The 25,396-nt window shown below is 42.2% G+C and overlaps 2 protein-coding genes across 2 annotated transcripts; one reads left to right on the forward strand and one right to left on the reverse strand.

Moving 5' to 3' along the window:
• Nucleotides 1-8,090: 8,090 nt before the first annotated feature.
• On the reverse strand, nt 8,091-8,900 carry LOC143400195 (olfactory receptor 2L13-like). The gene has a single exon (XM_076857511.2). The coding sequence runs from the start codon at nt 8,898-8,900 to the stop codon at nt 8,091-8,093; it is 810 nt and encodes a 269-aa protein (XP_076713626.1).
• A 14,186-nt stretch (nt 8,901-23,086) lies between these two features.
• Nucleotides 23,087-24,031, forward strand: LOC143390366 (olfactory receptor 2W3-like). Its single transcript, XM_076842786.2, has one exon. It carries the CDS (start codon nt 23,087-23,089, stop codon nt 24,029-24,031), a length of 945 nt encoding a protein of 314 aa, XP_076698901.2.
• The last annotated feature ends 1,365 nt before the right edge of the window (nt 24,032-25,396 follow it).

Consider the following 25,396-nt stretch of genomic DNA (forward strand, 5'->3'; position numbering starts at 1 on the left):
CATCTCTGTTCTGATAATGCCCTTCTGCAGCAGAGGTCCATCCTTCCCCAACATGTTCACAATAAAAGCCAACTTCTGGTAATTCATCATGCCAGAACCTTCCTGCAGTCACCCTCTTGTTCCTCAGGCTATAGATGAGTGTGTTGAGCATGGGTGAGAGGATGGTGTAGAAGATGAAGACCCTTCATCCTGCTAAGCAGTGTGATAGGCTCTGGGCAGGAAGTACCTGCTGATGGCTGATCCATAGAGGAGGGACACCACAATCACATGAGAAGAGCAGGTTGCCAGAGCCTTGTTGACCCCCATGTTGGATCCTGACTTCAAAATAGTGGAGAGGAGGCTACTCTTGGATACACACACACTAGGACATTGTGATAGTTTGGCTTACTTCTAATTGGCTGTTCACCAAATGCAGGGTATGTGATTTTCTAGAAACCCATGATTCCAGAACTGATCATTTTTTTATCTGGGTCCTTTCCAATGATCAAATCTATAAATAAGAGAGACATAGCATCAGTCAGTCATTTTAGAATTATTATATAATTTTAACTTATGTTGTTAAATGATTTGCACCTATAATGTCTCCCATATGAGGCCATTAGGGCAGATATTGGAATGAGCAGGAACACAATGCTACTGACACAGAGACTGTTTTCATAAAGAGAGGTGTCAGAACAGATGAGTTTCAGCAGAGCACAGATCTCACCAAAGAAGTGATGAATTTCCCTGGATGCAAGAGGGGAGAGCCATGTTGTACACGACCTGGACCAAGGCATTGAGGAGCACCCCAGCCAGGTTCCAGCCACAAGGACAATACAGATAATGGGGCACATGAGGACTGCATAGTGCAGTGGGTGGCAGATAGCCATGTAGCAGTCGTAAGTAAGCTCTGACTGCCAGCAGGAGGCGCTCAGCACCCACTAGAGTCATGAAAAAGAAGAGCTGAAATCCATAGGTAGCAGAGGAGATGCTGCTTCTTCCAGCCAAAAAGTCAATGCCTATCTTGGGGAAAAAGGTGGAGCTGTCCAAGAGGAACAGATGGCTGAGAAGGAAGTACATAGGGGTGTGGAGGTACGTGTCAGCCCAATTAGAGTCAACATCATGCCATAGCCCCCAAGGGACACAAGGAAAACCAGGAAGACAAGGGTGAAAAGAAGCCTGGGGGCTTGGGTGTGGTAAAACCGGTTCAGGAGAACAATGTCAGCTCCCATGGTCCCTTTTGTTCCTCTCCATCCCATTCTGCAGCTGCTGCCCTGGAGAGGGTTACAGGAACTTCATTGCCACTCTCCACCCAGAATCCCGCTGCACTCTGAAATGGGCTGGTTTCATCTTCTCCATCTACACTGTGTGTTCTTGCTATTGAATGACAGAGTCACCATTCTAAAGCACTGGTCTGTGTCAAACAGGAGTACAGATGTCACCTAGGTGGGATATGTGGTAAACAGGCTGAAAAAAAGTTCTATTTCTACAGCCTTAGTCATCTGCTGGAACAATGTTCTCCCTCCAACAGTAGTGTTACTGAGACATTAAGACTTTAGACACATAGTAGGACATTGTGAAAGTTTGGTTTACTTCTAGTTGGCTGTTCACCAAATGCATGGTATGTGATTATCTAGAAATCCATAATTCCAGGGCTGAGCATTTCGTTTTCAACCTATAAATAAGAAGGATATAGCATCAGACAGTCATTTTAGAATTATTATATAATTTTAACTTCTGTTGTTAAATGACTTGCACCTATAATGCTTAATATACTGCTCCATAATGTGGCAGTTCTTTTGTGCTCAACAGTTTTATGCAGAAGGAACAGTTTTTACACAGAGAGAGACATGGCAGACCCTTCTCTAGACTCTCTGGGTTGTGATTACTCAAGTTATTCTATTAAAATATTCTTCAGGATCTGAGAATCTGAAGTAATCCCAGTCCTTTTGTTTTTAATTGCAACTTCTTACCTAACTTTGGTTTTACTTTTCTGTTTTTGGTCCTGGGGATGATGAATGCAGGGCCTTGTTCATGCTTGGCAGGTGTTCTCACCCTGAGCTGGATCCCCAGAATTTCTTTCTTTCTTTCTTTTTTTTTTTTTTGAGATGGCATCTCCCTAAGTTGCCTGTCCTTGCCTGGAACTTGCCAATTCTCCTGCCTCAGCCTGTGAGTCACTGGGATTCTAGTGCACATTACCATGCCTGGCAGTTTCTACATTTTTGAGTAATATTTACAATAAGCTATTTCATCTGCATTAATTTATGTTTTAATACACCTAGTAGAAAAAGATCTTTTTTTTCTGTAAAACAATTATTTTCAGAGTAACTATTTTAGATTATAATGTAATATTTGTATAAAATTCAAATTCTTTTATTGAAATCTTAATTTTAATCTTATTTGAGCCATCAGAATTGTATAAATAAGTCAATCTCTTCAACAATCCATGTTACAACATTCAATAATTATATGTTCAGGATATGTTTTTTTTAACTCAAAAATTTTGTGAGTCTAATATGCCCTCCCTAGCTATTGAAAAGCTTCTAAAGGTTGTATAACCTCAGAAACATATTGGTAAGTACATAAAAACTATGTTTCAGAGCATTTCTCAATTTTTCTTATATTTACCCAGAACTAAAGACTTGATGGGTTACTTTATAACTTTATTTTCAGTTGTGTATTAGAAGTAAAATGAAGGATGTTAGATTAAGAAATCACTCAAGCAGAACAACACATTGGTCATCATAATGCCTGAAACTTGATTAATTTCTTTTGGTGTAAAATAAATCCTATTTTTTCAGAAATGCTAAATGTAAATTGTTATCTTTACTTGCGATGTCCCCAGGAGTGTATTCAGGAGGAATGAAAGTTGCCCAGGAAAGTGTCCAGAACAATCATCTTTTCTTGATGTTGGAGTCATATTCTGCCAGCGAGTAAGGAGATTCAAGGCCCACAGGACTCTCCCACAGAGACTCAGGCCACAGTGTGCCCCTACCTGCACTGTCCTCTGAGGAACTCTCCTTGTTTTCTGTGCCTACCCTCAGGTAGGATTCTGCCTAATTAAAAACTGTCCTTCAAATTCTGAGCTCAGTCGAGTTTGTTTCCTTGGAAAAACATAAATAAAATTATCAATGAGTCACACAGTCACCAGCACCAGAAGCCTCCGACTGAAGAAGGCCATGAGGCAATCTCAGCTCAGAATTTCACATTTTCCCTTTGGATCTAGATCATGTCTGTTTCTTGGCTTCATGATTTTTTATTGCTCTCAGCTATATTACTTACAGTGTAAGCAATTGGTTCTTTGTTTCTTCACCTATAAAACTCGATGATATTAGGGTACATGGTGTATATGGTCTGTGGGTATAAAGTTAATTTGTTATTGAAAACTTCTTGGAAGAGTGCCAGTTACACACAAGATATTTAGAGCTACGCCTCTTAGGTTGACTTTGAATTTTATAAAGAAGTACAAATTAGTTCATAAAGTATAGTTTTATTCACCTACTGACATCCTCAAACATGCAGATTATGGAATTATGTAAGAATTAACCTTAAAAATATTATTTTTAGCAATTTTATTTCTTGCTGTACCTCATGGTCTTTTGATAGACATGTGTTTTGCAATGGTTAGCTTTGACCAGTTAGCAGATGCAGTACCTTGTGCACTTGGGGATTTTTTGTCCTGACAGCACTTAACCTTGTCTTCTCAGCTGTTTTCAACATGTGGTTCATGATTATAGCTGAAGACGCCATGCTTCATGGTAGATCTCTTGACTGCTTCCTTTGAATTCCTGCCAGGCCACATCACTTTCCCAGAAGCTCTGTTGACCACAGTGCCACTCTGCTTCTATGAGTATCATTTTTTCTGACTCCAGGGTCAAGGTCATGTGCTGCTTGTTCTGCTGAGGCTGGCTTGTTTCACACAATGTCCTCCAGGTCACCCATTGTCACTAGTGAGAGACTGTCCCTCCTCTCTACTGCTGAGTGGTATGATGTCTCCTGCACATACACGTGTTTTCTCATTCATTCACTGATGCACACCTGGGTTAATTCTGTGCCTGTGTAGCACTGGAAATGACGCTGCCATTTGCTAGAGACATGGACTTTCTTTGACACACTGACTTGTGTGGTTTAAGGACACACCCTGCTGAGGACTGCTGCATCCTATGCTAGTTCTACCTTAGGTTTTCCAGGAGCCACTAGACCTTTTCCCAAAGTGACTGCACCAATTGTCATTTCCATTAGCAAAGTGTGTGAGTCCCTTTTCTCTGAATTCCCACAAGCATGTAGCTTTTGTTTTTTGATAATAGCCATTCAAATAGGTATGAAGTGAACAAATAAATAGGTATGAAGTGGAATCTCTGTGCTTTAGTTTGAATTTCACTTATGATTGGTGATGTTAAACATTCTTCAAACATCTGTTGATCCTTTGTACATTTTTTAGTGGAATACCTATCAGATCACTTGACCATTTAACCACCAGGTTATTTTCTTGCTATTGAGTTGTTTGAGTAATATAAATAATTAATCTCCATTTTCCCTGATCTTGTCCAACTCTTTACAGCCATACATTATGTATTATCACAGAAAAAATTATTTAATATTTTTTCATTCTGCTAAGAAATACTGAAAATAAGGTAATCAAATAGAAATGCAAATCAACACCAGGAGGCACCTCACACAATCCCAAATCATTACAGTCAACATGCCATTAGATCCAACCAAGCTCCCTGCAAAAGAGTCACCAAATTCTTAGAAGAAACAAAATACAATGATTTGCATTACAGTTACTAAAAAGAATTAGTAAAAAAAAATATAATTTTAATATTAATCTTGTATAATTTTTAGAATTTCAGTTGGATTTAAAAATTTATACAGTAATATTTCAGGAATTAAAAAAAATAACCTATGGCTTTATTTATTTATTTTTATTTGCTATTATTATTTTTTCAATAAAAAAAAATGGAAAGACAAGGTTTTTTAAAATTCTCCTTTTCATTAAGGAAGCATGACTTTCTCTCTAGGTCACCGTATTCTGAACATGTGTCTGCATTTTTATGTTGATTGAATTATTGTCAGAGTGTTGGCCACTCCATTGAAGTGTGAGATCTCTCTCAGCTGCTTGGCAGAGGAGAGCGGGGAAACCATCAGACAGGAGTGTATTCCCTATGTGACCTCTGCTGTCACCTGCCAGTAATGGGGTTTCCTTGGAGAGGAGAAGAGAATGAAAGCAGTCCTCTCTGAGGCAGGCTGGCATGTAGGCAGCCAGGATTATGATCAGCTTCTAAACATCATTCAGTGGATGCACCACGTTGGTGCCAGAGACCCAGACCATCAGGGGGACACCACATACCTTCTGAGATCTGTGGCAGCTCCCAGGTGTTTTTCAAGAGCACCCCAGGGTGGCCTTCACTGTCCCCACCATTCCAGAAACCAAACAAGCCTCTTACTGCCAGTGGTGCAGTCATATACACTCTGAAAAGGTTGAGTGACTTCTGCCTTTCAGGGAATGCTGCCTTCCACACGAGATGCTTCTGGAAGGCATTGTCAGGAAACAAAGGTCAAAGGTGGGACTTGATTTCCTATCAGTTCAGATGAACACACAGTGATTACATGGTTGCATGTGGAAAAACCAAGCAGTGTTATTCTTCAATGAGAAAAGATGGATTTCCCTGGTAACTTGGTGAAAGTGTTGGAGGAGAAACTTACTCCATGTGGGGGAAGGTGGAGTAGAGGAAGGCTCAGGTACCAGCTGCCCCTGAGCTGGGATCCCAGCAGCAGGAGGATTGCTTCCTAACAGGGTGAGGGAAGGTGAGGGAGGAAATTCACTGGAATTCCCACTGGACAGTAAAATAACCATAGAGAGACATTTACAGGTTTTGAAGATAGAACAAAAAGTACTGCATTAGAGATGAGCCAGTTTTGCTGCTCCCCCCTCCCCTTCCCCCTTTTCCTTCAGGCAGCCAGGGAGGGAAGCCCTGGCAATGAACCTGGCACCTCTGAACCTGTGGAAGAGAGGAAATTGGACCTCAACAGACCCAGAAAGGCAGCAAGTTGGTGATGGAAAGATGCTGAGTTTCTCTGCTCGAGCTGGGGATACCCAGGCCTAAGGGTGCCCTTGACTGCTGGCAGCTGGTGCAGGCGTCTGGGAGGAGAACTGACAGTATCCAGACCCTGCATCTGCACTCCAGGCCTGACCTGGGGAATGTGCATGTGGTGGAGTATGTGCAGCCTATGCAGGGACTGGTGAGGTTTCTGAGCCTGGGCTCCAGGGGAGTGCGCCGTGTGTGTGTGTGTGTGTGTGTGTGTGTGTGTGTGTGTGTATGTGTGTGTGTGTGGTGTGTTTGATGTTTCATTTTTTTGTCGCGACCCCTTGCCCGCAAGGAAGACGCAACTCAGGAATCTTCTTTCAGCAGTTTATTCAGGCCCCTGATATTTCTTCTAATTCCTCTCTGGTCGGATGCCCCTCCCAGCCTTAATAAAGCATCCCAAGCCCCAATGCGAAGCTGCCACGTGGAACTTTCTCACAGGGTGCTGAGAAACCATGCACCAACTCTCCCAAACAAGGAGTTGTTTGTTACAGGCCACAGTGGAGCCAGCGCCATCTTGCAATGGCGACCATAATCTGCAGAAACGGCTCACCACATTTTTTATCATTTTTGTTCCACTCATAAGTTGTTTTTCCCTGCTCTGGATTTGGAATGGAGATTTTCATGAATCTGTAGCATCCCAATCACTTCATAGCTGCTCTTAGGAAAAAGGTAGGCAAGAAATAATTATGGTGGTGACCAATATGCAGCCTTAAAATAAATATCTGGCACATGAAATGACCTGTATATTACTAATGGCCACACAAAGCAGAATAGTGGGTCAACATTTAATGCAAGCAACAGCAATACACAGCTACAAACTAGATCTGGCACTGAAAACCAGGTGTCGCCTGGGTCACCCATCATGTCAATAACACAACATCATGAAAGTTGGGGGCAGGAGTTACATTCACTAAACAGTTCTCACAGAGCAGGGTTAAGCACTTTAAAACATTTTTAAAAACCCAGTTTGGTGAAATGGGACAGAACGTGGATGGAGAGTTACCTCCAGGATGGAGGTGGGCATGTGGCCGATGGCTCATGGAACTGACCAAGCAGGCAGATTAGAAAGCACAAGACCCAGTGATACCTGCAGATACAGGCTGTCTGTGAGGCTGGGGAGGGCACAGCCATGCACCTGAGAGAGGCACACCATGTTGACTACCCAGGTGGTGGGAAAGAAGACCCCAAAGAGCCACTCAGAGGAGCCACTGGTGATACGAGCCAAGGAGAACCTCCTAATGGAGTCAAGGATCACGGATGCTGCTGGTCAAATAATTTGAAAAGGGAAGTAAAGGAAAAGTGCAGCATCTGACCAGGGAAGAGAATTCTCTTTACATAGTATATGCCAGGAGAATGATCAGAGATGTGGGGGATGGCGGGTTCTAGGAGCTGCTTAGGGTACTATATTGCTACAAGAGTTACAACTGAAATTTACAGGAAGTGAATGTCTATTTTTAAGGGTTGAGAGTACAATTCTTTGTCCAAAGACCAGGATCATAGTCAGAAAATGAAGCCACATGTTTCTCTGAAAGAGAGGACATTAGTCACCTAGAAGCCCTATAACTTTGTAGACACTGGGTCACATATGTTTGCGGGATACTTGATGAATCTATAGTCCAAGTAGCTGTAGGTTGTAAGTATAAATTACACACAAGATTTGACAAAATAGAATGAAAACAAAGTATACAAGCAATAATAATTTCATGTAATGCATGTAAACATAACATTGACTAATATACGTAAGAACGTGTACAGTATTGTATGAAATAATTCATAATAGTATAAAATAAAATGCAATTAATATTTGCATTGTAAATTTTAGCATGAATGTTTTGTTTTAAATTAAAATATTAATCATTATATTAGTTTATAATGATCAATATATTATTTCAATTAATTTTACTTATAAATGTCACTAGAGACATATAGTGACATGCATCATTTGCACTATAGTACTGTTGGTCAGTGCTGCATGAGGGTGTTCCAGTCTGCATGGAGACAGAGGAGTAGGGACAGCCATGCTCACTTCTTCCTGGGGGAGAACATCCCACACACTCTTCCCATGGCCCCCAGCACCTCCTTGTTCCTCAGGCTGTAGATGATGGGATTGAGCATGGGGGTGAGGATGGTGTAGAAGACAGCCAGGTTCTTATCCTCTGCCGGGGATCGGAGATTCTTTGGTCGGAAATAAGTGTAGGCAAAAGGTGTGTAGTAAAATATCACCACGGTTAAATGTGTGGCACACGTGGTGAAGGCCTTTCTTCTTCCCTCTTTTGAGCTCATGTGGAAGACAGCAAAAAGGACCCGTCCATAGGACACGGTGATGCCAAGGAAAGGAACGATGAGAAACAGGCCTGTGCTCCCAAACACCGTGTACTCATAGACCCAGGTGTCCATACAGGCCAGAGGAACCATGGCTGGGATGTCACAAAAAAAGTGATTGATGACCCTAGACCTGCAGTAAGGAAGATGAAAGATGTAAAATGTGTGTGCCACGGAGTTGACGAAGCCCAGTGTCCAGGGCACCAGGATCATCTTCAAACACATGCTTTTACTCATGAGGATGGGGTAGTGGAGGGGGTGGCAGATGGCCACAAAGCGGTCATAGGCCATGGAGGCCAGGATTAAACCTTCTGAGCCCGCCATGGTCAGGAAGAAGAACATTTGCACACCACAGCCCAGGAAGGAGATGCTCTTCTGGCCAGAGAGGAAGTTGATGGCCATCTTAGGGACAGTGGTGGAGATGTACATCAGGTCCATGATAGAGAGCTGGCTGAGGAGAAAGTACATGGGGGTGTGGAGTCGCGGGTCCAAGAAGATGAGGGCAGTCATTCCTGAGTTTCCCACTGAGGCAAGAATAAATACAAAGATGATCAGGAGCAAGAGAAGGAGGCCAGTTTGGTTTTGAGGAAACAATCCCAACAAAATAAAATCACTTGAAGTTTGGTTCCATTTCTCCATGAAAAGGCACTGCTTTAATTTTCTTAAAAGAAAAATAGAAACAAAACTAAGCAATAAACATGATCAAATAGAAAAGGAGAATAAAAGAAATTAAGTTTATTAGTGTTTGTTTTGAATGAATTGTCATCCATACAACACCACAGATTCTGTTCAATAGATTTTTTTTATATAAGTAACTTTACGCTTCAGATAACAAATGTGTAGTAGTTGCTAAATGTGTCCTTTTCCCCATTTCTTATTGGTGCATTACAGTTGGACATAATGATGACATTTGCTGTTAACATGTTTGTACAGGCAATACAATATGGCTGAAATATCTCCCTAGAATGTTCCCCATCTCTCCCTCCCTCCAACTTCCCAGTCCCTTTCCTCTACTGATCTCTGATGTTCATGAGATTTCCACTTCCCCTAAGTTTCTTTTCCTTTTCTCTCTCTAGCTTCTACATATGAAGGAAAACATATGACTCTCAATATTTAGAGTTTGGCTTCTTTCCCATAACATAATGAACTCTAGTTCTATCCATTTTTCTTTAAATAAAGTTATTTTTTCTTTATAGCTGGGTAAATAGCTGGTTCCATAGTTTCGCTATTTTGAATTGTGCTGCTATAAACATGGGTATGCATGTATCACTGCAGTATGATTCTAATTGCTAATGGCGCACAAGAAGACATAGGGAAAAGCCCACACATCTATATTCATCTGATCCCTGATGCAGTGCCAATAACATATATTGGAGAAAAGATGGTCTTTTCTACAAATGGTGCTGGAAAAACTGGTTATCCAATATGGAAAAAAAAGATACAAAACCTTATCTCTCACTCTGTACAAAATTCAACTCATATTGTGTCAAAGATCTAGGAATCAAACCAGAAACTTTACTAGAAGAAAACATGGGGTCAACACTCCAGCATACAGGCAGAGGCAACAACTTTCTGAATAGGACCTCAAAGCTCAGGAGATAACACTCAGAGTTCATAAATGGTGTGCCATCAAATTAAAAACTTTCTGCTCAAAAAAGGAAATGATAAAAATGTGAAGAAAGAGAGAATAGAAGAAAATCTTTGCTAGGTATTCTTCTAACATTATTATCTAGAATACATAAAGAACTCACAAAACAGTAGCAAAAGTAGCTCAATTAATAAATGGGCAAATGAATTAAATAGACACTTCTCAATAGCAAAAATACATCAGCCAACGAATATGTGAAAAAATACTGTTCAATAAATTTTGATATCGAAAATAAAAATCACTTTCCCAGTTCTTTCTGGTAACCATCTCAAGTTGAAATACAAATTCTACTCCCATATGCAACAAATACAAATGAAATAATTGAGGAAGTCCTTCCTAGATAATGCTGGGCAGGAGCATTACTAGAACTATGCACCAGGCTCAGCCCTGGAGGAAGCCAGGATCCTTTTTCTTTATGGCTCCCCAACTCAGCACTCAGGTTCACCACAGGCATGGCCTGTGGGGCGCAGAAGTGCCCTGTGTGCTTGAGTCTGCATCCTCAGTGACCTCGCCTCCTCCACATCTTTAGTGCCTGCTCTCCCCTCCCCACTGGCACTGCTGCAGCTGAGTAAGCCAGGGTCTTCTCCCAGAGCTGCGCTGCTCACCTTCTAAACAGAAGCTGTTTGGCTGGTCCTAGAAGTGGGTCATCATTCAAAAGCATCTTTCTTAAGTTGTAAAGGCATCATGAGTCCTATATAATCAACCTTAGTATGGCATGTTCTTGGGATACTGTCTCTTCCCTAATGTGGTTTTCATTGTGAAAACCTTACAAACTAATTTCAAATATTAAGGTTTTTATACACATTTTCCCTTTCTTCTTGGAAGCAAATTACATAGCATGAAGTTGACAGATTAAATCATATGCAATCTTTTTATTCTATATTCACAATGGCAAGCTAGAACTAGAACAGTAACAGAAATACAACGCAGGTATGGATAATGGAAGCACATACAGGAACAGACTTTTTGTGTATACAAGAAACCTGGACGTGTGACATAACTTACACGAAAGGTTCTTCTCATTACTTCATTTATTTTAATGTGATTTAGACACTAAGTTTTTTTTTTATTTCCCAGATAATAAGAAGAATTCATGGATGTGAAGACTAACATTCTCAAATACAGTTATGCCTTGGAAGAGATTTGGCATCATATTACTAATCATTTCACAATAGCACATTTAGTAACTGGTGAGTGATTTACTGTGTGGGCAATAAAGCATTCAAAGTAATTAGTGTAATTACTCCATAGGATCAGGCCTAATTCTAGGTCAGGCACATGGGCCATGGAAAGGATGTTTCTTCCTGTCCTGCAGTTTAGTTTCCCAAGTTACAAGCAGGAGCTGGCTCTGCTGCTGAGCTGCTCACCTAGGAAGGAACGTGAGCCAAGGCAGTGTCCTGATTGTAGCTTACATATGTGTGCACTTGCCTTTTCCAGACTTAATTATGTAGGGAAAGCAAAACCATAATTAGTTATTAATCATTTAGAGTAAAGAAACCAAAATGAGAGGAAAATGAGTGAGTTCCTCTCCTAGGTGATATGGTTGCTTAGGCTGTTCTTTGGGAATGTGCATCTGCCTCTCAGCCATTCACAGCCTCCCTTCTTCTCCTTGTGCCATGTCAGATCTGGCAATTTCATATTCATTGTTTTTATTCTCACAAATATTCATAAAATGAGATCGTCACATTTCTTATATCGCTGGTATATGTTTGACTTCTCCCTGTGTCTAGTCTTAGAAAGATTTGCAATTTATGTTTGAGCTCTTCCATGGGGATGCTGCCACAGACTACTGTGGATGTTAATTTGGATTAATGATTTTCTGACAGGAAAGAAAAGCAACCAATAGTTTGTTGCCATGATTCATCTCAGTAAGTAAACAGCAGTGATTCCTTGATATACTGTAGTAAACAGGAATACAATTGCAAAGGAGATCTTTTCACATAAGAGGGGACACATTTTGAAAGCTGTCAGGTTGACAAGCACTGAGAGTAAAAAAGTCGTGGTCAGGAAGCCAACAGGAGCACAGCATCACTTTACCTGCAGAGCAGTGAGATCTCAGGCTTCCTGTGCCTCCAGCAGGTCTAGAGACAGAGCTCTGACCTCACAGAGAAGGAAAACACAATGTGCCCAGCCCTGAGACACATTCATCCTGTCAAAATGTGCTCACTGCTTCTGTTTGTGGCAGGGCTGCTGGGCATCAACAGGATTTAGTGGTTAAAATACACAAGATTCCACACTCTGGAGCTCGAATTCAGTGGGTGACACAGATAATAGAGCAGCAGCCCAAATACATGCTGCAAGGTGTGTGCACATTAGTGACAGCAAGAACAACAGAGCAGGGAGGAAGGACAGAGGGACAATTGGGCAGCAGCACTGAGCACCACTTCAAGGAGGTGATGCTGGGGCCCTCAGGCTCTGGAACACTCTGCACAGACTGAGCAGCAGGAGAAGTCCTGGGGGAGCCTGCCTGGGTCATATAGGACAGCAGCAGAGACAAGAGGGCTCTGGAAGCTCCAGGCCCCAGGGCAAGTGTGTAGGGAGGGGAGGACTCAGACTGTGCTCTGGACCAGATGAGAGGACAGTGGGTGTGGCATGGGGTCAGGTCCACTTCTGGAGCTCACACAGGAGGCTCTGGTTGAGCAGAGAGTTGAGAGGAGGAGCCCAGGGCAGAGACTGGGCAGTGGGCAATGAGGACAGCTTGGGCTACCCTGGGTTTAGCAAAGGAAGTCAAGCATGCAAGGGATCCTGAGGCTTGGGCACATCAGCACAGCTGGGTGCTGCTTAGGGACAGGGTAGGACCCATTGAATACTCTGTCTCTGCCTCCGGCTCAAGGCTCTCAATAGATCTGCTGATCAACTGAACAAAATATTAGCTTCAGAAGTAAATTCTTAACATCGACCAAACTAACAAGGTGTGAATAGATCATTTCATAAATCAATCCTTACACACCCGGGCTTGGAGGGCACAGAGCCACTTGTGGTGCTTTCCTCCTTTCATTATTTAGTCCAGGATTAATTTCAGTCTGCTGTTTATGTCTTCCTTGGGCCATTTTTGGAGGTAGGCTATGTTTATATTTAGATTATGTGAAGTATATTTTACAGATTAAATAGTTTTGATGGAAGTTACTACAATAACTAATTTTGCAACATTAAAATTTTTCATGTGTTCAGAGAATGGGCCTGAATCATTACTTTCAGGATCCTGTACACCTGGTAATTGAGCTGTTATGATCTGGAACCTTTGGGTGGTACATGTGGGACTATTTTCATTGATTACCAGCAACTTTGTTTTTTTAAATTAGGTATGAAATCTTATTTCCTACATCAGAATCATTTAAATACCATATTTTTTTTTTGCTGTATTATACTTTGGAGAGAACTACTCCTGTGGCTGCAAGGTGGTCATCCTGCAAAGCCCATTGCTCAAATATATAGAATTTTTAAAAAAGAAAAAATGAAAATCCAATTTGACAGAGCCTAATACATGTAAACATAGCAAGTGTTGGACCCCAAGTTTACCTTGCCAATGTTATGAATATTGCACAGTTTTGAAATGTTACAGAGAATCAGTCCAAGACAACCAGCAACTTGTCTGAGCCTCAAATAAATCAATCTCAGCATTTTCCTATGAGAATTCTGAGGACAGAATTTAGGGGACAGAAGTAAGTGAGCTCTGTGTGTTCAGCACATAGAAGGTCTGAATGGAAGTCCATCTCCTCTTTTCCTTCCATATGCTAAACACTGAGAAGACTCAGGATCAGAGAAATTTGTTGTCCCAGCGAAGCTCCAAATCCTTGAGAGCAGCACGTTGTATAATTTTAACAGGTTCACATGGCCTCATTTTACCTTTAAGTTTACCCTTAGCTTTTCCAGTTTGTTAAGGAACCACGACAACAAACCATTTTTCTGTTCTTTGTGCAACAAAAAATGTGTGAACTCGTCTCCAAACTATTTCCCTTATTTAAATTTTACCCAAATCAACTGAGTTCAATAATATCATCTTGACTTACCTTGTCTGAAGTGCTTGATTTTGTATTTTAAGAGAAGTATCTTTATCAGTAAAAGAATCCCAGCTGACAGTGGATTGAACTCAAAATGTTTAAACAGCAATGTTCCCACATAGTCAACAGGGCTAAGGAGCTAGGTCCTGCCACTGAGCAGTAGCCCTGGTTCCCACCAAATTCTCCTGACACAAGACGTCAAGGGCACCTGGAAGGAATCCTCAGAACACATTCAGTGCTCTCTGCTCCCACCTCTACCATCATCTTTATGCTGAAATCCCAAAGCTCTTCACCTTGTGAGTATTCCCCGTGTTGTTGCTCACACATCTTCCTTTGCTATTGCCTTGTTAAAGCCCAAACAAATTAGGATATGCCACACTTACTTTGTCAGGTTCTACAAAGGGCAACGAAGGTTGAGCTGCTGCATTTGGTGTACACAACCTTCCTCCAGCAAACCTTACATGTCCTCCCTTTGACCCTAATTGATCCCCAGTGTCCAAGCCCACAGGGACAGGAGCCTAAGCCATTACACCTGACTTTGCTGATGTAGAAATGGACTCAATTCAAGCCGAGAGCAAATTCTCCAACACACTCAGCTCTGCAGCTCTGGCCTGCTGCCCAGAATTAGTCTCAGGAGAAGATGGAGTGCTGTAGGAGATATTTGGTAATGTTCATCCAAATCCCCTGTTTTCCTAGGTTAGAGATCTAAGGATCAACATGATGAAGGGAATACTTAGGAGTATTCATTTGAGTAAGTCACAATGAAAATATTAGAAAATGTAAAAAATGATATATTTCTTATCATCATATCATATAGGAATGAAATTACAATGAACAGCAAGAAAAATTATAGAAATGATATACACATGGAGGTTAAAAATATATTTAAATAATGAATGGATCATAGAAAAAATAAAAACAAATTAGGACATATATACAATATATTAAATTCTCTGGCACAGCATGAGTGTCATAATAAGAAAGTTTAAAGCATTGGATGCTTACATAAAAAGAAGAAGAAGAAGAAGAAGAAGAAGAAGAAGAAGAAGGAGAAGGAGAAGGAGAAGGAGAAGGAGAAGGAGAAGGAGAAGGAGAAGGAGAAGGAGAAGGAGAAGGAGAAGAAAGAAAGAAAGAAAGAAAGAAAGAAAGAAAGAAAGAAAGAAAGAAAGAAAGAAAGATAATAGATGAGCAATCATGTTACACATCAAATACCCAGAGAAAAAAAGGCAAGCTAATTCCAAAACCAGTGGAAGGCAGGAAATAATTAAGATGATAACCATAATTCAAAAAAATGAGAATAAAAAATGCAAAAGATTAATGCAACAGAATTGGTTCTTTGAAAAGCTAAAGAAGATGGATAAACCTTAGACTTACCAACTGAAAGAGACAGAAGGGACACAAATAACCCAGATTTGAGCTACAAAAGGAGATATTACCACAGGCACTGCTGAAATCCACAGGATAATTAGAAATTCCTTTGAAAATTTATACTCCAATAAATGACAAAATCTAAAAATATTCTGATAAATTTTTAACACTATCAGCTGCCCAAATTGAACCATAATTATATGGAAAATGTAAAAAGACCAATATCAAGCAATGAGACAGAAATAGCAATTCAATGAAGAACATTCCAATGAAGAACTGCCCTAGTTCAGATGGATTCTCAGTCATGTTGTTCTACTAGACCTTTAAAGAAAACCCAATGCCAATCTTTCTTCAGTTATTCCATTAAATATAAAAAGTGGGAAGACTCAAAAAATTCATTCTGTGAACTCTGTGTCACTTTGATACCTAAACCAGACAAAGATACATCAAGAAAAGTATAAATTTATGTACCCAGTAAACATAGAAACTAAAATCCTTAAAAATATCAGCAGACTGCCTTCAAAACCACATTAAGAGATATTGAACCATGATCTAGTGGGTTTCATCTCAAGAATGCAAGTTTGGTTCAATATACACAAGTTAATATATTTAATTCATCACATCAACAGAATTAATGACAATAATCACATGATTATCTAAATAGACATAGGCAAAGCCTTTGACAAAATGTAGCACCCATAAATGTTGAAACACTGGAGAAACTAGGGATAGAAGGAACTGACTGTAATTTTAAGAGCTATATATGACAGATTCAAAGCCATTATCATCTATAATGGAGAAAAAATAAACACATCTCCTCTAAAATAAAGAATGGAACAAGCATGTCCACTGTCACTCTTATTCAATATAGTTTTTAAAACTCTAGCTGAGTCAAGAGAAGGTCATTAAAGAGATATAACTAGGCAAGGAAGAAGGGGATGTATCTCTGTTTGCTGAGGACATCTTCTTACACTGAGAAGACACAAGAAACTCTACCAGAAGACATCCATAGTAATCAGGGAAATGCAAATCAAGACTATATAAAAGTCACCCAAAATATGAACAATAATAATTTTTGGTGAGAATGTGGGGAAAAAAGTAAATTCATACATTTTTGGAGGGACTGTAAATTAGTACAACCACTTTGGGAAAAAGCATGGAGATTCCTCAAAAGTATAGGAATGAAACCATCTTATTACCCAGTTGTCCCACTTCTCAGTATTTATGCAAAAGAACTACATTGAGCATGCAGTGATACATGCCTATCAATGTGCAAGGCAGTACAATTCACAAAAAAATCTAGTTTGGGAACCTATAAAGGGGCCCATGAACAAACAAATTCACAGAGAAAATGTGGCTTTGTTCACCATAAAGAAGGATGAAATTATTTTACTTGGTAAATGCATAGACCTGAAACTACCATGTGAAATGAAATAAACCAGACACTGACACTTGAGGGTGGGTGTTTACTCTCATATGCAGAAGTCAGAGTGAAGTAAGAAAAATAGAGAAATGACTCCCTGAAAAGAGAGGGGAGATCAGTAGGAGAAAAAGAGATAAGGTTAGGGAAGAGGAATGAGAAAGGGAGGAACTAGGAAATAAAACTGACCAAATTGTGGGAGGTAGATGTATGAACATATCTCCATGAATAATGCCTTTATGTGTACGTATAAAGCACAATCAACCAGTCAACCAAATAATAAATGAGAGGAAGATCAGTAGACTAGAGGAAGGGGAAGAGGACAGGCAGGAGGGGAGGAAAAGAAGATGTACTGGGATTGAAATGGAGCAAATTATATTCCATACATGTATGAAAATTTCAGCCTGTCCCTCACTATTCTGTGTATCTATTATACAGTAAAAAAATATTAAAATGAAACTGTCGTGGCAACATTATACATGATAGTCTAATATTTGTGGATTATGTAAGTTCTCTGTTTGCACTAAATAAAATGTGGGGAGAAATCCAATAAGATAATTGTTTAAATCCCCAGTTCAAAGCTATTGGAGAATCTGAGAGTTTCAATAACTGTCCTTACAAATTCTTTCTCTTTTTCTGGAGGCAAAAAAGTGTGAGGAGAACATAATATTTGGTGCTGAACATGACCTAATTTATGTATGTGCACAAGTTTATATAAAGAGGAAAAATGTTAGTGCCATTTTTACTGTCTTATCAAGGAGAGCTAGACTAGAAGCTAGGGGATTAGAGCTACAGATACATTTACAGCACAACTCTGGTAACTTTGATTTTATCCCTTTGTAAAAACTCAGTTTTTTGCTAAAGATGGGTGGACTATGTATGTATAAGGTTGATGTTGGCCAAAAGTGGAGTTCACCCAGGATATCCTCACGTCCCACCCAGTTATTCCAAAGTACAGTCCAAATTCCAGTTATTCAAGGAGTCTCCGCTCAGCTTTGTCCCCTTCCACACTGTTCCCCTGGCCCCTCATCCTCATCCTCACTCTTGTTTTCCACCTGCTGGCCTTGGCAGGTGGGGGTCCTTCAGCATGGGCACCATCTACCCCACAGTACTGCAAATTCACTCTATGGAATGGGGCTACGCCCTGTGCCTGTCTGTCCTCTGTGGTCTTTGGAGGGAGGAACAGCAAGCACGTCTCCATATTTAGGGGCTTCCCTTGGTCCCTGGAGCTTACTCAACATCAGTGGGTGTTGTGAATGAGTGAAAGGGAGAACAAGAGAGAGCTGACTTGCAAGGCAAAGGTGGAGGGTGACCACACTCTGGAACACCGGGGTTGACGTCTCACTTGGTCTCACATCATGCTCAGGCTGTGTTGTTTGCTTTTGAATTTCACTTTGAAGCAATACTACTCCTTAAATTATCCTTGATTAAGGAACAGAGGTGCCTGTGACATCTCAGGAGGCCTGATGGGAAGCTCTGTTACCCTGATAATCGAAATCCATTCCCCTAACTTGGTGTAAATTCTTTATTAAACTTGATCAAAAGTAACAGAATTTGAAAGATAAAATGTGGAAGACAGTCTTGGGCTCTCTGCCAGGCCTCTATGAGGACTTGGGCCCCTATGTGTGGGCCCAGAGGCTGCCCAGGGAGGGATATGGGTGGGTGCCAGGTGAGGGACAATGAGCCACGGCCAGGCCAGATGCTGCTTCCAACTGGGAGGACTCTCACTGTGACACTGACCAGGTGGGAATGCTGAGGGGGAATGGCTATGTCTGAAGATGGGTTTTGAATCTTTAGAGGAACTGGGTCAAGCTGGAATAACGGATAAGTGCAAAGGGCTTGAGGCCACCTGGGAGGAATGCAGAGGGCAGCCTCCAGCCCTGTACATGCCTTGGAGCCCCTTTCCTGCTAGGCTGTGAGTCATCTGCCTCTGCCTACCATCTGAGGGGTAGGTGCAGTCACCAGACACAGGGAAAAGGAAGGAAGAAATGTGTAGGTGAGGGCAGCAGGGACAGAGGACTTCCACCGGGGGGGGGCATTGTCCAGCTCTGGCACTCACACCCAGCTCCCTCCAAGATCTACAGGTGGAGAGCAGCTCTCCTATCATAAGCAGCATTTCAAGGTAGCTTTCTTATAACCCTCCTAAGTAGGGTGCTTCTGTGTGTATGTTGTTACCTTGAAATCTTTTTCCCACACAGTGCCAGTGGGGAAGCAGAAGAAGAAAATGCTCAACACAGCAAAAATGGGTGGCACAGAAAGCCAGAGGTAGATGGGGACCCAGAGCTCAAACCAGGGCACCTGGCATCTCCAAGCCTCCCAAGCCATATCTTTTTTTTTCCTTTTCTTAAGGACAATACCACACCCCAAATATGCCTCAGCTTCTCAAAATGTAGGTTTGTCCTTCAACCTTATCAAAAATGACCCCATTTGTGATTTACCTGTGAAACTTACACTGGGTACTGAGAACAGTTTTCTTTCTGCTGACACTATTAAAAATGCTGTACAGAAAACCGAGAGGTGACATTTGAAGCTACAGAATCTCTGCTAGTGCAGGGGAAGTGACATGAGAGGCACACAGTCACCTGGAGAGAATGCAGGCCTGATGTGCACAGGAGCATAAGCCCCTCTCACTGCAGCCCACCCCAGCCTGCCTCTGGGATCCCTGCACATTCTGGTTGTCACTCTTGAGCAGAGTGCTGTCTTCCAACCTCTCATGGAATGAGGTCGGAGCCTGACTGTGGACATTTAACCTCACATTATAGTTCCTGGATGGGATAAACCTTCTGCACCCAGTAAGGTTGTTTGAGCACAGTGAAGTGTCCTAGGGCTGCCCCATGAACTTGGACAGTGGCAACCACCTTGCCTTGCACCTGTGCCCTTTAGACCTCAGAGTTTCCAACTGTGAATGGTCACTGCAATCTTTTTAAAGATTCTTTTTGGGTATAAATGTTGTAGTATGTGACACAGACCATACCCTGTGTTATGTACCTCCTTGCTATATCATAATTGTGTGGTTTGCAAAGATTATACATCATCAGTTAAACATTGAGTCAATCTATGTGCAAATCTTAAGTGTGCAATAGAATAAGAATTTTATTAGGTTGTCAGTTAAAAATTATATTTTTCCTTGGAACAAGTATATTTTACTTATTTATTTTGAATGAGTTGAATTTGACCATATTTTTTGAAGTTCAGATAGTAGTGCTAGTGAAGTGTCACTTTTTGTGTCCACTGGGTGTTTCATTGTGGACTAGAGAGACCATGTTTTCCCAGGAGTGCGGGAGCAGGAGCCTAGTGAGGCTCAGCCTTCACCAGGAAGCCAGCCCATTGAAACTGAGGCACCAGAGTCTTTAAATGGCTCAGAAAAATCACACTCTTTTGTTTGAATTCCATTTTGCTTTAAGGAAAATTTGCTTTTGTTTTAAGGTTAAGTGATTAAGAGGTTACTGTCTGGAGCCCAAAAGCAATGATCTTATAAAGTCACAGTGTGAAAAATGCTACTAAAAAGTGTTCAACTTAGATTTTTTAGGTTGTCTATTTCAGGAGTTCCTAAAAAATAGCTTGATGGCTTAGATATGTGCTTCTCCTTTCATATCTTTTTAACATGCATGATTGACAAATTGTATAATTTTAATTAAAAGCTTTTCAAAGAAGTTCTGGGACTTTCTAACCACCACCTCCATGTGAGGTGGCAGGGAATCCTTGTGCATTGCTGTAAACCAATCTCCAATATCTTAAATATTCCACTTCTACAAAAAATTTTGTAAGAGTTTTTGAAAGCAATTATATAAATCTATTGCAGTGATTTTTAAATTGAGTGTTTTATAAAGTGAAAGACAACCTGTATGCTGTTTGTCTAGAAGAAGAGATCTTTCCAGACCTCATCTTCTTGTCCAAAGTTTGGGGCTTGGTGCAGGCAGGGAGGCATATGCCCTCAAACAGCCACTGAGCTGCTAGGCAGCTGTCTGCCCAGCTAAGTGAACCCAATGTCAAGCTGAGAAGAGGACATGAGTACATCTTATCTGCACTTTCCAGGTAGGTGTGTGATGTGAGTGCTTACCTAGGGTACACCTTTTTGCCTGTGTGCTTACCTCTTTGCCTGGATTCTGACTCTAATGAGCTGTGCCCAATACCCAAGTATCTAGTGACAACTGAAGAAAGGAGATCAAGGCAAGAATCTTACATTTATCTGGTGCCACATAGAGTAAATTTTGCTCAGTGGGGACAGGCTCCACAGTGTGACAGATCAGGGCTTGTTAGACTGTATGGCCTCCACCTGAAGGGGCATGCCCTGAGGGCCACTGCATTCTCTATCTGTGTGTCAAGCATGCCTTTTTCTCTGAATGTGACCTCAAAATTCACAAGTGCACTTTATGTTTCATTACATTCAGCAATGCTCTTGGAAAAAGGCAAGGTTGTAGTATAGGTCAACGTTCTCAAAATAGCCAACACCATGGGAATTTTACCCAGTTTTGATAAAATATTTTGTGTGTTTTTCTGCTCCCTGGCAGGTCTAGAAATTGTGTACTGTACCACTGTTCCAGCTACTTTCACTCGACTGGTGACATTAGGGAGGCAGAAGACACCACAGTGAGTGGCTGGCTATGTCCACTGTACCAGCATCCTGACTGCAACCAACTACCTAAGGGCCTAAATCAATAGGAAAGGGATTTCTAGGAAAACCAGAATTCGGAGCTTGGGAGGTCAGCATGCACAATGTGTGTGATAGTAGGAGCATCAGCCGAGGCTCTCTTCAGACCCGTCACTACAAAGCCAATCACTTATTGGGTAAAGCTGTAGGAGAAAAGAGAGGCTGTCAGTTTCTGAGGTCTTCAGTGCTCAGCTTGTCCAACTCTACTGTGGCCTGCTGAAGTGTTAAAATTGTGTCTTCCTCCCTTTCCAAGCTCTGGGGCACTGGTCACAGGCTTTAAGTGAGTGTCATTTTAAGTTGTTCCACTCAGACTGAGCGTCTGAGCCATGACCTAATGGAGCAGAACGGTGACTACTGTTCATTTCCGGGTTGGAGGTACTGTGTCTGAACTAGGATGATGGTGAATGTGGAACCATAGAATCTGTGATAGTTTTGGTTTGATTTCATGGGAGCTATGGTTTAGAATTTTACCTAAAAAGGAAGCAATATGTGCACTGGGTGAAGAGGGTGAGGGGCTCCCTCGGACTGAGGACCCAGGAAGCTCCTCTCAGCTCGTCATTACCTCTTCCAGGTAAGGTTTCATGTGCAGCATGCCCTTTCTCTGGGGGTCTATAGGTGAGTTCCTCTGCCCTGTGGGGAGAGGGTCACAGGAGTCAGGACTGCTGGTGCTCCTAGGGGTCTGTTTTTCCTGGTGGGCATCAGAAACCTAACCAGGTAACCACCACACACGTTCCAGGCTTTGAATTCTGTCCCCATTTACTAAGGGAGGAGAAGGACACATTTTTTCCCACACCAGGTCATCACACAGAGTCAGGCTCCCTGAGTTCCTCTCCTGCATTGATGATGCCGGTTATAGTTTGCTTTGGTTTCCATTTCTCTCCTTTGCAAGTGGCAGGTTGTATGGTCTCTGTTTGTGAAAATATTGATACATTTTAACTTTATCTAAGATTTATGTATATTTTATGTTAGTAAATGATAAAAAGGTAGCATTACCAGCATGTATTTCATGCATTCATGACATTCTAAATGTTTCTTAAATTTGGGGGGTGGTATTTATAGTAACATGCTTTTTCTTCAAGTTTTATCAAATGCTTGCAAATCTCCAAACATGTTTCCAATGCATTTACTAAAAAAAAAGATTTTTGTAGAAGTTTACCCATGAAGTTTAAACCTGTGATATTCAAGGATGAGCTGCCTTTGTTATTTCCTAAATCCTATCAGGGGGTTTTTGGAGTGTTCTTTTGTGCCTCTGAGCTCAGGAATTTGTGACTCTGGAAGAAGCAGAGGTTGGAACTTGGCAGGTGTGTGCCTTTCTTCTGTGGAATGACAGAGCACAGGGTTGGATATGGATAAAGATGTCAGGCACGTTCCCTGGGGCAGACCAGCTCTGCCTCTCCACATGTGACATTTACTTAACACACCGGTGTCTCAGTTTCCTTTTCTATAATTTGGAGATAATAATCATAGCAGAGCCTCCACACCAGTATTTAGGGCTTAGGTGAGTAAAAAAACCTGCTCTGTGCTCCTCTAAGCCTGGCAAGGAGTCCATACTCCAGCATCAGCTGGTGCCACTACTGGTGTTGACACCTCTCCTCAGGTATAGTAGAGATGGACAGGACCAATAGCAGCACCCAGAGCCACTTCATCCTCCTGGGTTTCTCTGACCGCCCCCACCTAGAGAGGGTCCTCTTTGTGGTCATCCTGGTAGCCTACCTGCTGACCCTGGTGGGCAATAGCACCATCATCCTAGTGTCTCGGCTGGACTCCCGGCTCCACAAGCCCATGTACTTCTTCCTCACCCACCTGTCCTTCCTGGACCTCAGCTTCACCACCAGCTCCATCCCCCAGCTGCTCTACAACCTGAGTGGCCGTGACAAGACCATCAGCTATGTGGGCTGCGTGGTCCAGCTCTTCCTGTTCCTGGGCATGGGTGGAGTGGAGTGTCTGCTGCTGGCCGTCATGGCCTATGACAGGTTTGTGGCCGTCTGCAAGCCCCTGCACTACATGACTATAATGCATCCACAACTCTGCCTGGGCTTGGTGTCAGTGGCCTGGGGCTGTGGAATGGCCAACTCCTTGGTCATGTCTCCAGTGACCCTACGATTACCCCGCTGTGGGCACAACAAGGTGGACCACTTCCTGTGTGAGATGCCAGCACTGATCCGCATGGCCTGTGTCAACACAGCGGCCATAGAAGGCACTGTCTTTGTCCTGGCCGTGGGCATTGTGCTGTCTCCCTTGGTCTTCATCTTGGTCTCCTATGGCCACATTGTCAGGGCTGTGTTCAGAATCCAGTCGTCCTCAGGAAGACACAGAATCTTCAACACCTGTGGCTCCCACCTCACCGTGGTCTCCCTGTTCTACGGGAACATCATCTACATGTACATGCAGCCAGGAAGCAGGTCCTCCCAGGACCAGGGAAAGTTCCTCACCCTCTTCTACAATATCGTCACCCCCCTCCTGAACCCCCTGATCTATACCCTCAGAAACAAGGAGGTGAAGGGGACACTGAGAAGGATGCTGTTGAAAAACAGAAAAGGGGGCAAGGAGTGAGGGCCTGGACTGCCCAGCATCCAGCCTCAGGGTCAGCTGCAGTGGGGCCACTGCTGACTTCTGAGCTGTGGAGCAGAACTGGTCTCAGCCTGCATCTCTCAACATCCTAGCAGGGCTGGCCTTCTGGAAACCTGCTTATGAGAGTACAGCACACGGCCTGTCATCCACACCCAGATGTGCAGACCTCACCCCACCAGCTCCTATCAGGGCCTCACTGGAAGTAGCCCCTCTCTGAGTTCTGCTTCTGTAGCTTGTTGTTAGTTCACATTGTGCTCTCAGCATTTTATCTAGAATCCCCCAGCTGTATCCGGGCTCTTGGTGTGAATCACCTTTTTCTTCCTGGATGGCATCAAAGGCTGAGTTCAGTGTGGCTTGGTATTTTCTCTCCCATATTGCACCACAGGCTTACATAGGATCATGTTGTCTTTTTCTGTCCTTTATTAGGACATCTATTTATAGATGTCTCTATTCTGACCATACTCATCTATTTATAGATGAGTATGGTCAGAACACAAGTTTAAGAGAATAAGTATAAAATGGGTCCACTGTGCCCACTGCACAAGCATTCTTTACCAAAAAGCAATTTCCCTGCAGCCCTGCTAGGCCTAAGTGGACAGAATGTGTGGATTCCTCAGCAAACTACCTGTTATCTGCATGGAAATGCAGGTAGGAATTAGCATTAATGAGAGGAACCCAAGACACTTTGAAGGGAGTGACTTTTGTGACCCTTTTTCCATACCAGATTCTGAAAGAAAAGGAAAATGTCTCCTAACCATAAACCTGTAAGAATGTGTAGTGAAGACTGCAATTAGACCTGGTCAGCATGGGCCAAGGTAACATAGGGTTGCCATGACAGTGGGAACCTGAAAGTCTGAGGTCACCCTGTTTTCATTCTAAAGTCAAGAGGCAGACCTGGGCTGGACTTTCTGGAAACTTCTCTGAGACCCCAATAAAACTGGAGTGCAGGAATGGTACACTGTCCCTCTCCAATAGTACACTGTCCCTCTCTGAGTGTACCAAGTCTCTCACTTGAGAGTGTCCCCTTCCCCGTTTTCCTAACCCTTCAGTGAACTCATGCCTGTTACTCTGACTGACATGTCTGAAACCTTTATGACATGATCACAGAGTCAGGGTTTGAAGGGTAGTCTTTCCTGTGCCTCAGTTTCCCTGAAGGCCCCATACCTGTAATATCTTCATCCTCAAACTTGGTCATTGTCCCTGATTCATTGTGCTTGGTCATTGTCTGGATTCATGTCTGGATTAAAACTCTGGATTCATGAAGATTTTCACATGTGACAATGATTTTGAATCATTTAACTCTTGAAGCATGATGATTTTGCAGTTGTGTTTTAATTTTGCTTGTGA

Source organism: Callospermophilus lateralis, chromosome 5 (genome assembly GCF_048772815.1).
Source record: "Callospermophilus lateralis isolate mCalLat2 chromosome 5, mCalLat2.hap1, whole genome shotgun sequence".
In the NCBI taxonomy this organism is placed as follows: domain Eukaryota; kingdom Metazoa; phylum Chordata; class Mammalia; order Rodentia; family Sciuridae; genus Callospermophilus; species Callospermophilus lateralis.

Coding starts and splice junctions, on each gene's coding strand:
- LOC143400195 (XM_076857511.2), bottom strand. CDS start 8,900: ATGACTGCCCTCATCTTCTTGGACCCGCGACTCCACACCCCCATGTAC.
- LOC143390366 (XM_076842786.2), top strand. CDS start 23,087: ATGGACAGGACCAATAGCAGCACCCAGAGCCACTTCATCCTCCTGGGT.